This window comes from Physeter macrocephalus, chromosome 9 (assembly GCF_002837175.3).
Source record: "Physeter macrocephalus isolate SW-GA chromosome 9, ASM283717v5, whole genome shotgun sequence".
NCBI lineage: Eukaryota > Metazoa > Chordata > Mammalia > Artiodactyla > Physeteridae > Physeter > Physeter macrocephalus.
In genome coordinates, this window is record NC_041222.1 from 61276724 (window position 1) to 61291571 (window position 14848).

At 37.6% G+C, this 14848-nt stretch overlaps 1 protein-coding gene across 3 annotated transcripts in view; it reads right to left on the reverse strand.

Moving 5' to 3' along the window:
* HAUS6 (HAUS augmin like complex subunit 6) overlaps positions 1-14268 on the reverse strand; it is a 49592-nt gene extending 35324 nt beyond the window's left edge. The window contains exons 1-7 of one of the 3 annotated variants that reach the window (XM_028494013.2): positions 13837-14268; positions 9244-9339; positions 7850-7928; positions 7209-7341; positions 4320-4467; positions 2870-2935; positions 2517-2565 (exon numbers count right to left, since the gene is read on the reverse strand). In XM_028494013.2, the coding sequence (XP_028349814.1) occupies positions 2517-2565; positions 2870-2935; positions 4320-4467; positions 7209-7341; positions 7850-7928; positions 9244-9339; positions 13837-13958 (693 nt within the window). In that variant the 5' untranslated portion in view covers positions 13959-14268. Of the gene's footprint in view, positions 1-2516; positions 2566-2869; positions 2936-4319; positions 4468-7208; positions 7342-7849; positions 7929-9243; positions 9340-13836 lie in introns of those variants that run through there. The other 2 variants (XM_024126830.3, XM_028494014.2) reach the window with 2 other exon arrangements.
* Between the last annotated feature and the right edge of the window lie 580 nt (positions 14269-14848).

The window sequence follows — 14848 nt, forward strand, 5'->3', positions numbered from 1 at the left end:
TGAAGAATAAAAACCATATGATCATCTCAATAGATGCAGAAAAAGCTTTTGACAAAATTCAACACCCATTTATGATAAAAACTCTCCAGAAAGTGGGCATAGAGGGAACCTACCTCAACATAATAAAGACCATATATGACAAACCCACAGCAAACATCATTCTCAATGGTGAAAAACTTAAAGTACTTCCTCAAAGATCAGGAACAAGACAAGGAGGTCCGCTCTCGCCACTATTATTCAACATAGTTTTGGAAGTCCTAGCCACGGCAATCAGAGAAGAAAAAGAAATAAAAGGAATACAAATTGGAAAAAGATGCCACCAGAATATTTCTAGAACTAATCAATGAATTTGGTAAGGTTGCAGGATACAAAATTAATGCACAGAAAACTCTTGCATTCCTACACACTAACAACGAAAGATCAGAAAGAGAAATTAAGGAAACAATCCCATTCACCACTGCAACAAAAAGAATAAAATACCTAGAAATAAACCTACCTAAGAAGGTAAAAGACCTGTACTCAGAGAACTATAAGACACTGATGAAAGAAATCAAAGATGACACAAACAGATGGAGAGATATACCATGTTCTTGGATTAGAAGAATCAACATTGTGAAAACGACTATAATACCCAAAGTAATTGACAGATTCAATGCAATCCCTATCAAATTACCAATAGCATTTTTCACAGAATTAGAACAAAAAAGTTTACAATTTGTATGGAAACACAAAAGACTCCGAATAGCCAAAGCAATCTTGAGAATGAAAAATGGACCTGGAGGAATCAGGCTCCCTGACTTCAGACTATACTACAAAGCTACAGTAATCAAGACAATATGGTACTGGCACAAAAACAGAAATATCGATCAATGGAACAGGATAGAAAGCCCATAGATAAACCCACTCACCTACGGTCAACTAATCTATGACAAAGGAAGCAAGGATATACAATGGAGAAAAGACAGTCTCTTCAATAAACGGTGCTGGGAAAACTGTGGACAGCTACATGTAAAAGAATGAAATTAGAACACTGCCTAATACCATACACAAAAATAAACTCCAAATGGATTAAAGACCTAAATGTAAGACCAGACACTATAAAACTCTTAGAGGAAAACAGCAAGACCACTCTGACATAAACCACAGCAAGATCTTTTTTGACCCACCTCCTAGAGTAATGGAAATAAAAACAAAAATAAACAAATGAGACCTAATGAAACTTGAAAGCTTTTGCACAGCAAAGGAACTATAAAAAAGACGAAAAGACAACCCTCAGAATGGGAGAAAATATTTGCAAACAAATTAACGGACAAAGGATTAATCTCCAAAATATATATACAGCTCAGGCCGCTCAATATTAAAAAAACAAACAACCCAATCAAACAATGGGCAGAAGACCTAAACAGACATCTCTCCAAAGAAGACATACAGATGGCCAAGAGGCACATGAAAAGCTGCTCAACACCACTAATTATTAGAGAAATGCAAATCAAAACTACAATGAAGTATCACCTCACACCGGTCAGTATGGGCATCATCATAAAATCTATAAACAATAAGTACTGGAGAGGGTGTGGAGAAAAGGGAACCCTCTTGCACTGTTGGTGGGAATGTAAATTGATACAGCCACTATGGAGAACAGTATGGAGGTTCCTTAAAAAACTAAAAACAGAATTACCATATGACCCAGCAATCCTACTACTGGGCATATACTCAGAGAAAACCATAATTCAAAGACACATGCACCCCAATGTTCACTGCAGCACTATTTACAATAGCCAGGTCATGGAAGCAACCTAAATGCCCATCAACAGACAAATGGATAAAGAAGATGTTTTACATATATACAATGAAGTATTACTCAGCCATAAAAAGGAACGAAATTGGGTCATCTGTAGAGACGTGGAAGGACCTAGAGACTGTCTTATACAGAGTGAAGTAAGCCAGAAAGAGAAAAACAAATATTATATATTAATGCATATATGTGGAATCTAGAAAAATGGTACAGATGAACCAGTATGAGAAAACCATAATTCAAAAAGAGTCATGTATCTCAATGTTCATTGCAGCTTTATTTACAATAGCCAGGTCATGGAAGCAACCTAAATGCCCATCAACAGACAAATGGATAAAGAAGATGTTTTACATATATACAATGAAGTATTACTCAGCCATAAAAAGGAACGAAATTGGGTCATCTGTAGAGACGTGGAAGGACCTAGAGACTGTCTTATACAGAGTGAAGTAAGCCAGAAAGAGAAAAACAAATATTATATATTAATGCATATATGTGGAATCTAGAAAAATGGTACAGATGAACCAGTATGCAAGGCAGAAATAGAGACATAGATGTAGAGAACAACATATGGACACCAAGGGGGGAATGGGAGAGGGGGGTGCGATGAATTGGGATATTGGGATTGACAATATATACACTATATGTATAAAATACATAACTAAAAAGAACCTGCTGTATAAAAAATAAGTAAAATAAAATTCAAAAAAAAAAGTCTCACCTTTTGAATTTTCTCTTGTATATTACTTTGGTCATCATAAGGTTCCATTCTAGTTAAAAATTAAATAATCTCATTAGTCAATAAAAAAAACCATATGGTAATTTACCATCCAAAGAGCTAATTAATCTGCAAACCCACCCGCTAACAACCATTCCTATTAAAAGCAAAAATAAAATTCAAGCTCAAAGCTATAATTTATTAGAAGAAATGGACTAGGAATCAGAATTATGTTCTTGTCCTGTTATCAACTAGCTATTGATATGTTATTTTAACTAATCTCAGGTTCCTAACTGGTAACATGCAGGAGGCTAAACTAGTATCTCAAAGAACTTTCAACTCTAAAAGTCACTTACTTTTTTATCTGGTTTTGCTGTCCTATACATTCTGATCTCAAATTTTCTATTTGTTTAACTGATAATCTGCAAGAAAACATACAAAATGACAACTGTAAATCTATTACAACTAACTAGTATAGCCCACTTTGATATTTTCCCTCATTTCATATCTTTGCTCAAGGCCTCTGAGGACTACTCTTCCAAATGTACCCAGTAGCCAGTCATAAAGGGACTGTAGACTCCCTTTAAGAGTTACAGGAGTGGTCTAACATATAGTCGGCTATTGAAATAGACCAGGACTTCTTGGCTCATATACTCTCTGACTTCAAGTAAAAATGTTGGAGGTCAGTTAAGACTACTCTGCTCTCTTATCCTTATCTCACATACCTAGGGGATAATTTTAAATGTTACCTAAAACAGGCAACATTGTAGTTTTAAGGAGATTTCAAAGGATTTTGTAGCTTTTGGAATAGATAATAGCATTTAAAAAGTTATCTTACTATAGTTGTTTATAATTGTAAAAAATTGGACACAATTTATGTCTTGAGAGTAAGAACGTTGCTTGTCTTGTTTAATGCTGTAGGACTAGTGTATAACCGATATCCAGCACATATGAGTAACTCAAGAAAAAAAAGGCTGAATAAATTAACGTAAATATAAGACAGTATAAAATGGCTAAAGAAACTATGGAATACCTCTTCAACTAAGACACTAAGTAGAAATTAAAATACATTATGGCAATATGGAAAAATTTATAGAATGAAATATTAAGAGAAAAAAGGATACAAAATAGAATGAGCACTATAATTACAGCTTAAAAATTTACTTCCATGTTTAAAAGAAAAAGCACCTAAAGAAATTGAGTTTTTGAACTAAAACGATATCTTCCTTTTCTCTAAACTGTCATTTACAGTATGCCTAAAGTTTTAAAACATTTTATTCAGAAGTTATCAGGCTTTAAAATGGAAAGATAACAGCCAGGGAGTTTTGAGGTAGACGTGAATTATTGCCATTGAAAGAATATTGATGAGGGACTTCCCGGGTGGCGCAGTGGTAAAGAATCTGCCTGCCAGTGGAGAGGACACAGGTTCAAGCCCTGGTCCGGGATGATCCCACATGCCGCGGAGCAACTAAGCCCGTGTGCCACAACTACTGAGCCCACATGCCACAACTACTGAAGCCCGCGCACCTAGAACCCGTGCTCCGCAACAAGAGAAGCCACCGCAATGAGAAGCCCGTGCACCGCGATGAAGAGGAGCCCCCACTCACCGCAACTAGAGAAAGCCCACACGCAGCAACGAAAACCCAATGCAGTCAAAAATAAATTAAATAAATAAATACTGATGGAATTAAAAAATTAACAAATAAAGTGCATACACCAATGGGTTAAAAGAAAAGAAAGGATATTGATGACATTTGTTCAAAAAGAAAGGAATTTACATTTTCTAACTATCAAAGTATTACTTACTGTGCATTTTCCTGGTATTTTCGGGTAACACAATCTTCTCTTTGCAAAATTTGTAAAAATCTGTTACGTGCTACATGGCATCTGGCCATGCACTTGTGCAAATCTTGTGGCTTTACGTTAAATGTCTCTGTAAAATGTACAGAAGAATCTACACAGGACACAAATAAAATATAGAAAACTTAGACTTACAAGCTAATAAATATACAAATGTGAGATTATTGAGAGATTAACAACCTCATTTAACTAACAACTCCTTAAAAGCTTGTATGCCACATACACAAAAAGATACAACTAATTTCAGCAAAAGCAAGGATGACCTATTTTTAAAGGAGGCAATAAAAAAGGATATCTGAAGCTGAGTTATTTTACATAATTAAAAATTCTCAGAGTCCATGTGCCCAAAGTAATTCTTATTATCACAGCATGATACATCCATGAACAAATACATCGTTATACATAAGCAACTTCTCAACTGATCTTTTAACAACAAAGGAAGAAAATCAATTAAAAGAGATGAAGTGAGATCACATCACCTTCATTGCTGCCATCAGTGTACTTTTCTTCCTAGTAAGACCAACAGGACAAGACAACCAAATAAAACCAATCTCCATTTCTCAAGTAATTCTTGGCTACGTTACTAATGATCAAAGCAGACCCTGAGAACAATCCATCTAAACATTTGAGAGTCCAGGTTTTCACCTGTAATAAAATGTAATAAATCCTACTTTAAGACAGCCCAATACAATAAAGATGGATATTCTGGAAAATAGTGACCCCACACCATACTTAACATTGTAAATCCAGGTCCTAGATTATCCGCAAAGAAATAACCAAAACTCCTAAATATTTAACAGGGGATGAGTTCGCTGGATGTAGAAGTCACCAAGAGACTGAATATGCTGAATGAAACTGCTTTAAATGAGAAATATGACAACCCATGCTTAAAAGTCTTATGTACAATAAACTCTTGCTAAATCCAAATACACATAATTCATATAAAATAGTTTGGGTTACATGTAACTGGAATAAATCATCTAATAGAAAAGCTGGTAAAATGCTTATGTTACATTAAATTTAAAATATGTAAATGCTTATAAAGCAAGATCACATGTACATGTTTTTAAAAATCACACACAAAAGATAAACTGGAGGGGCTTCCCTGGTGGCGCAGTGGTTGCGCGTCCGCCTGCCGATGCAGGGGAACCGGGTTCGCGCCCCGGTCTGGGAGGATCCCACATGCCGCGGAGCGGCTGGGCCCGTGAGCCATGGCCGCTGAGCCTGCGCGTCCGGAGCCTGTGCTCCGCAACGGGAGAGGCCACAGCAGAGGGAGGCCCGCATACCACAAAAAAAAAAAAAAAAAAAAAAAAAAGATAAACTGGAAAAAAGGTATGTGTTTGGGTGCATATATACATACATATATATACATGCAGACACACACAATATATACTAGAACATACGCAAAACGATATATGTATAAAGTTTGTCACTGTAGCATTGTTTTTATAGCAAAAGATTAGGAAAAAAGCCAACTGTCTGTCAGCAGAACTGATTTCAGAACAAACGTATGATTAAATACACTATGACACATCCATTCAAATATGCAGTTCTTAAGAGAGAGACAGAGTAAGGAAGATCTATGAACTGACATGGGATGATCTCCAATATACACTGTTGCATAAAAAACACAAGATTCAAACCCAGATGTATGTCACCATTTAGAGTTTAAAAAAGAAGAATATATACACATTTGCTAGTATTATTCATTACAATGGTTGCTTCTGGGAAGCGAAACTAGGTAGTTAGAGATGGAAGACAGACTTTTCACTTTCTGATTTTTGAATCATGAGAATCTATCATTTATTCAAAATAATTAAAACATATAATATGTGCATTAAAAAAAAACAACAAAAACACCTAAAAGAAAACAAACTAAAATGTCAGCAATGGTTGTCTCTAGAAAGTGGAAGATGGGCTATTATTGCATCAACTTTTCCAGCTTTTACGTCCCATGTTTTATAAGCATAACTCAATTACACTGAGCAGCATACTTAGTAAGCTACAAATAGCATTCTTTTAAGTCTTAGCTGAAAAATCCAATATTTTGTTTCTATAATTTAGCAAATAGATCAAATCCCTTTAAAACAGCAATTGTGGGCTTCCCTGGTGGCGCAGTGGTTGGGAGTCTGCCTGCCGATGCGGGGGACACGGGTTCGGGCCCCGGTCCAGGAGGATCCCGCGTGCCGCGAAGCGGCTGGGCCCATGAGCCATGGCCGCTGGGCCTGTGCGTCCGGGGCCTGTGCTCCGCAGCGGGAGGGGCCACAGCGGTGACAGGCCCGCGTACCACAAAAAAACAAAAAAAACAGCAATTGTGAACCAAAATATTCCAACACATTGCCAGTAGCCAAAATAAATCTCTAACAAATTCAACACAAAATTTAATACAATTAATTATAGGCAAACTATAACCTGCAGGTCTAACCTGGCCCACTGGCTGTTTTTCTGAGGTCAGAAAGCTAGGACTGCTTTCTACATTTTTAAGGCGTTATATTACACAAAATAAAAATTTAAAAAAACTCACAAACTGGTATATGTGACAGACACTCTTATGTGGTCCACAAAGCATAAAATATTTACTGTCAGGTCTTACACAGAAAATGTTTCCCAACCCCTGTATTAGAATATAAGAAAATAATCTGTATTGCTACCTATGTTCATTACAAGAGGATTTCAAACTACAGTTCCAATAAAATATTAACCATTTGCCTTTTGAGGTAAAATAATATTTTTATCTTACTTTATTTTATTAAAATCTCTTAATTAATTACAAATTGTAAAAAAATAATAAAAAGAATCAAAACAAAAAAAACTCCTACTGTAAGCTTAACTTACTTTTAGAATGGGTTTTTATATAATTTATTGCAACAAATCTTGCAAAGTGATACATCAGATGAATAAACTTAGGACCACCAGGAGAAAGAAATAGTGAACCAACAACTTGAGGGAAGCTACTTCCACATTCAGCCTACAGAAAAAAGAAACAAGATGATTTGAAGACCTTAACAACAACAACCTTTATATTTATTTATATGTTTTGAAGCATAACAGGGTTTACCAGAATTATTCCATTTGAACCACAAGTTGAATTTTTGAATCCTTCTAAATTCTTGGTGGACTCAGTCACAAAAAGCAGTTAAAATTTAAAGCCACAATTATTGATACTATTTGGGGACATAAGCTAAAATAATCTATGGTAAAAAAATTTTGTCTTTAAACAAAAACTGTGATATAAATTCCCAGGAACTCAAAAATCTATTTCTAATGCACTTAGCCAACAAAGCTGGCTTCCCAGAAATATACAGAATCCCAAACAAAAACCACCAGAAAGTATTATCCTGATTAGTATTTCTTGCTTATACTGTTAGCATAAAAGCATTAAAAAGATTTCACCTCTAAAAAAATTAATGTACCTCAATAAAGCCAGAAAAAATTACCTCTTAAACGTTTGCATCTTTCAGAAAGAAAATACTTACAGAAATCTTTTTTAACCATTCACAGCAATGTTTTCGGAATTCAGTATCACTTTTTTGGTCAAATGGAGGCCAACAAAGTCTTTAAAACAAAAATAAAAATTAGAATTATGAATAAAAAAGCAAACTCAGCAAAATTTTAAAACATCAAACTTATCTCCTATACTAGAAATATTAATGCTAAATCAAGGCTAACATTCATAAATTTCAACTAAAGAGAAACAACAACCTGTAAGAAATTAGGTCTTTTTCTTTATGAATATCTATAGGGTTGAATTCAGTTTAGTGCAAATAATCAATGAATATATAAGTTAAATATAGGGATGAATCACTATCAAAATTACTGAAAATCAGCTAAAGAAGACAACACTCTCAATGAATTCACTGGACTAATGCATAAAGATGGTATAAATAAATTAGGATAATAATACCTGGGGAAAAAGAGAGAAAAACACATGGTTACACATGAAAAGCACAGAAAGAATGTCATAAGAGATCATGACCCTTAGAGATAACCTATATTACAGTCAGGGGTGCTACTGTTTTGTGGACAAACAAGATATGAAATTATTAAAAATTCAGTTTTAGCCAAAAATAATGAACTTTAAAATTCGCCTATTGCTTTCCCCTTAAAATGTTTTGTCTAAATTTTTATTCTGAGGCAATTATTTGATTAGGGCCCCTTTTTTTTGTATTTCTATAGCATAACATACATGCTATATTCATAGGAAAAAATTAAGTATGCAAAGAAAAAAAGACTAAAAAGCTGGAATGTCAACAGTGATATTCTCTAATTGGGTTTAGGAATAATTTTTACTTCCTTCTTTAACTTTTCTGTATTTGCTGAACTGGTTAAAGTAAGCTGTATTTTGTTTATAATCTAGAAAAAAAATCAAAAAATCTATTTTTATTTGAGCAGAGGAAGCCCTATACCTTAATGATAGGGATTTCGAAAATATGTTTCAAATACACTTGTTCTCCTGGTCACTCATAACTTTAACTGAAGGCAAAATATTAAAAATAAATTATCACAAATAAAAACAAGGCCCTAAACAACAGGCTTACTATATAAAAGAATGAGGGCACAATATAAATATTAAAACAAATTTGAACACTTTTTCTTATAGACAAAACCCAAATCACATGCAATATAACTTAGAACCAAGCTAGTGAATATTCATTTTTATATTTTTATTTTAATTTACAATAATTTTACAAAAGAAAAAATCACTCAGATTTATAAAGGTTAAGTACTAAATCTGTAAGACTCAAGCCTAATTTTTATAACATCCATTCAAAATAATAGTTGAAGTCCAAAGTTGAAATTCTGGCTTATATAAAGTCATAATCCCTTTTTAAATCCCTTACAAAAAGAAAATGAAATAACTTTTACTCACTTGAAAACTTCTTTAGTGAGAGACTGGTCAAGCGTTTGAAACAAAAAATAAGAAACTATATGAAAGGCATCACGGTTCAACTTGTCAAACATGTTCCTAATGGTTTAAAAAGAAATAGAAGCAGGAAAAAAAAAAGAAAGAAAGAAGAAAAGAAAAAGGTTAATAAAACTAAGCATCATCAAAAGCTGTGTAAGAGTCTGACCCATTAATATTTTTCATTCTGTTCAAGAGGTCAAGGCAAATTAATTTTTCTAATTCATGTATATATTTATAAACAATTAAACAATACAAGTTTTTGTTTTCATTCTGAAAATATAGATCGATTAGAAGAAAACTAGTAGAACTTGGCTTTACTGCAATGAAAACATTCTACAAAAAGAAAAGGAAAGCCTAATTAGGTAGAGAGAAAACCATGGCCTAAGATATGGTGAAAATGATGATACCCACCAACATTTTCTGACAATAAAAACAGCTAAGTATTTATTGAGTTTATTATTTATCAGATACTATTTTAATTAAGCAGTAACTCATCTAATCTTCACCGCAATCATATGAGGTTAATACCTGTGCTTGCAGCTTTAACATGAAGTATTTTATCTAATCCCAACATTAGAAAGCAGTTTGATTATCCTCATAATACAGATGACATGACAAATAGATCTGAGTACTCCTGTGAACACATAAAGCTATTTTCCTGAAATAAGCTTTTTTGAGTTGGAAAAAAAAGAGTTAACATTAAAATTCCCATGCTTATCCTTTTGTCAAACAACTCTTTTATCCTTGGAATGTTTCTATTCCTCAACAAATACAAATGAAGTTCCTACCTCCTTATCATCTCTCAAACCTGCTATTTTTTTCATATAGTATCCTGTTCTCTTCAACACTTCTAATTTTTTTTTTTTTTTTTTTTTTTTTTTTTGCGGTACGCGGGCCTCTCACTGTTGTGGCCTCTCCCGTTGCACAGCACAGGCTCCGGACGCACAGGCTCAGCGGCCATGGCTCACGGGCCTAGCCGCTCCGCGGCACGTGGGATCTTCCCAGACCGGGGCACGAACCTGTGTCCCCTGCATCGGCAGGCGGACTCTCAACCATTGCGCCACCAGGGAAGCCCAACACTTCTAATTTTTAAAAAGATATTTGTTAAAGGTTTGCTCACCCACTGGACTGAAATTTTATAAGGGAAAAGTTTACGTTTGCTCTGTTCACCCCTGTATACCCAGGTCCAATACTGTGTTCAATTAATATCTGTTGAATAAACAAATGAATGGGGGGCTAAGAGTGCCTTCTGCTTTGCTCCCGGCAACTGAAGGCCTAGTAGAGCCTGGGCTGATTCCATGGAGGGGGCTGCTTATGACCTTAAGGGTCGGTGTGCTAGAGAGAACTGCAAGTACCTTCACCCTCCTCCACATTTAAAAATGCAGCTGGAAATTAATGGATGGAACAATCTGATTCAACAAAAGACTGCTGCAGCCATGTTCACCCAGCAGATGCAGTTTATGCTCCAAAATGCTCAAATGTCATCACTTACTTCTTTTCCTGTGACTCCATCCCTGGCAGCTAATCCTGCCATGGCTTTCAATCCCTACTTACCTCATCCTGGGATGGGCCTGGTCCCTGCCGAACTTTTACCAAATGCACCTGTGCTGATTTCTGGAAACCCACCTCTCCCACTGCCAGGAGCTGCTGGTCCAAAACCGATGCGTTCAGATAAACTGGAGGTATTTGTGCAGAAATATATAAATCTCTATAGGGTAGATATTAACCTTATGCATAAACATTCTTAGAGCCCAATGTTTTGAATGCTTTAAATAAGTACATCTGAATTTTAAGCTTATGGAATATAACCTCAGAAAAATGTTAGACAATTTACTACTGCAATTTTACCCTGTTATGAAGTGCACAGTTGTACAGTAGGTCAAAAAATGTCTTAGTGTACCCAGCCACAGACTGTGCATCTCCTTTGCTATGGCACAGAAAGTCTGGTGGGAATGCTCCTTTTAGCCAGCCTCCAGCTTTGCAGAGTGGAATTACTGTGTTCGTTGATGAGTCTCTACCTTCTAGAATAATCAAAAAGTCAGCTCTATTGGCAGCCCCTTGAATGCCTTGCCATGTATTGAACTGGAATCTGTACATGTCCTTTAGTCATGGTCCACAAGTCTGCTTGTAAAAAGCACATTGCGGGACTTCCCTGGTGGCACAGTGGTTAAGAATCCGCATGCCAATGCAGGGGACACGGGTTCGAGCCCTGGTCCACAAAGAACCCACATGCCGCAGAGCAACTAAGCCCGTGCATCACAACTACTGAGCCTGCGCTCTAGAGCCCACGAGCCACAACTACTGAGCCCGTGTGCCACAACTACTGAAGCCCGCGTGCCGAGAGCCCGTGCTCTGCAACAAGAGGCCACTGCAATGAGACGCCCACGCACCACAACGAAGAGTAGCCCCCGCTCGCCGCAACTAGAGAAAGCCCACGCGCAGCAACAAAGACCCAACGCAGCCATAAATAAATAAATAAACAAACAAACACATTGCTGTGTGATAAAGACACATCTTGGACCCTAACAAAATAACCCCCTCTTGCAAACTTAGCTAATTATACTTAAGGCTGTGTATCAAGTGGAGGATTAAAAACTGGTTTTCAGCAATACTTGGGAAAGCAGACAAAGTTTTCCTTTGGGAAGACTGATTTTTTCTTCCTTGGAATAGAAATTTTGTTTAGGTTTATATCTCATAGTGAATATGGCTTGACATTATCCTTCAGCTTTTAAAATTTTTCCTAAATAGATGACAAAAGAATGTATACTGTTGCTCTTATACATTCACTGGCAAAATAAATAAAAGCAAATCACCTTCCAAGCAAAAAAACAAAACAACAAAAAAAAGAGCCACAAATGAATGAATCACCTTTCCTTTCCATTCCCACTGACTCCTTAGTTTAGGTCTACCTAACTGCAAAGCCCTGATTCCCCCTCTAATCCATTCTCTGTAATGCAACCAGAATGATTTTTCCAAAATGCAAATCTTTTGGGCAAATGCCTAGGAATGGAATTGCTGGATCATATGTTAAATATACATTTAACTTTATGAGAAAAGCGGCTACACAAGTACATGCTCACAGAAACTAGAAACACATAGAACTGCACACCAAAAAGAATGAATTCTAACATATGTAAACATAAGTGAATCAAAAAATTTTTTTAATTTTGAAGTAAATTTGATGCCACATTCATGCTTAAAGCATTTTAAAGGGGATATCTGTTTTAGTATATCCCTCCCACTAACCAACTGAGACAACTCTAAAGACGTGGGGGGGAGTGTGAATCTTTAACAATGTTTGAAAAAAAAAAAACTATCAGCACTGAACCAGAACTTGACAGATTTTATTTAATTTTCAAAGGCAGAAAGAAGACTGCAACTGAATAAGCCAGAGCAGAGAAAACTAAGATTGCCAAAACAATAGAGAGGATGCAGTGGCTATGGGAACCATCCTCAGTGGAGGCCTGGGAGAAGCTTTAAGCTTCTCTGCCATACGGTGGGGCATCAAATCATGTGAGATAAGTGGTGCATTTATTAATACATAATCATAACCTGATAAATGCTACCCACTGGTCAATTTTTAGACTAGACTTCTAGACAAAACCTTTCTACATGTAAATAGTAGTAACTTCCAAACAAATAGTTACCAAACAAAACTTAATTACAGCTCTAAACCTTGACAGTAAAACAGCTCTAATACAGCTGAAAAAAGTCAAGAGGGAGAAGGCAGAGGAGGGCAGGTAAGTGTAGGTGCGCTAATTATCGTATAAAGAATAGTGGCCTTCACTGTGAAATTACATCGTGGGGAATCCAGAGATACTTTTGAGATTGATACATCAAGAAACAGAGGTCTAAGCACATTATTTAAATACTGCCACAAGAAAAACGGAAATAACGTAATTACAAAAGTCAAGAAGATTGAGAACAGGAGATAGCCTATGTATCCCAAATTTTCCTTGGCCTATAGTGGGCAAGATAATAGAGACTGTCTAAAGTTGTTAAGACATAGAAATATAAACAAAGCATTAAGCTTTATGATGAGATCTGTAACATCTGTAGCAAAGCAGGAAGGGGCTTTTTTTACTTTTCATCTTAATACCACTCTCTACTAGTTTTTCGCTAACTGTGGCAGGCTTCAGCCTGCTATTTCAGTTAGTGAAAATTATAAACTAAAGATCAACTACCTTGAAAGTCTCCCTCGAGTCCTAAAGGCGTTTGCACCTAACGGAAGGCGTTCCCGAGTCACTTCGTTACCAAACCGCCACACCTCTCCCTCGACTTCACAGACCACCCAGCTTCACTACCAGAGCAGGAAAAAGCCGCCCCTTCAGTTTCGCCCCAACTGCAGACTCTACTCCCCTACAAAGCGCTCCCGGCAACGTCCCGTAACAGTCTCCTGCCACCAGGCTAGCTGCCACTGGGAGCACGAACTTTGCAGCCAGTGCCGGGCCACAGTAACCGACTTAATTCATCAACCTACGAGGTCCGCAACAAGGCGGGTCACGCCAGCACTGCCAGGCTCAGACTCCCCCGCCCCGCCGGCCCCGGCCTCCTTACACTCCGAGGTGCGTGTGCGACACGATCTTTCCACCGGCTACGGTCGCCGAGCCCGGCTCGAAGCCGAGCGCCCGCAGATACATCCAGAGATGCTCCTTCTCGAAAGAAGGGACCGAACTCATCTTCGCGGTAGGCAGGGCCCGGCAAAGGAAGAAAGCGCAGGCTTCAACGACTGCGAGGGCCCCTCAGGCTTTTTCCCTACGGACAGCCTGAGATGGCGGCGGCCCCTCCATTGCCACCGCCTGATCCTCTCTCGCCCGGAACCATTTCGCCTCAAATGGCCTCAAATGCCTCAAATGGCCTGAGACTCTAAAAGTCTCAGGGAAACAGAGCCTCTAACGGTAGTACGGCACAGCATCCAAAGCGAAGCCACCACAAACCAAGCGTCCCGCGCTTCCGGAAGAGCGATTTGCGCCGGCGGCGCCCGGCTTCCGGAGGAGGAGGGGCTTCTTTAGAGGACCGTGTCTCCCGCCATGCAATGCACCCTTGCCTCGGTCTTTTCCGGTCAAGACCAGCCGAGAACATACAAGACCCACAAGGCACTGCGAGGCTGGCGAACTTCCTCGTGTTTGCGGTGTTTTGCTGGCGTCGTGGGGCTTCCCGTTTTCTGATCCTTTTTTGCCAATCTTTGTGGTTCCTTTGCTCGTACACGCCTATTACGTCAGATAAAAACCATAAGCTGTTCACTGTAGTAGAAAAAGCTTTGGATTTCCTCAGCTGTTCTCACTACATGTGTAACCCTGAGCACGTCGCGTAATTTATAAGCCTGGGATCTATTATTAGTAAAATCTTGTTTGCCCTCAAGTGATGAATGTTCCTTTCGTCTCCTTGCTCTAAGAAATCTGGCTCTCCCCTACGCATACACCTTTCCCCTGCAGCCCTGTCAATTGATGACTGCTTTCTCCAACGCATGCCATATACAGCAGAACCTGGAAATGGGGTGGATAGCCTACTTATTTCTCATTAACACTTGAGGCAATTATTGCCTCGCTAAAACCACCAGCTCATTTGA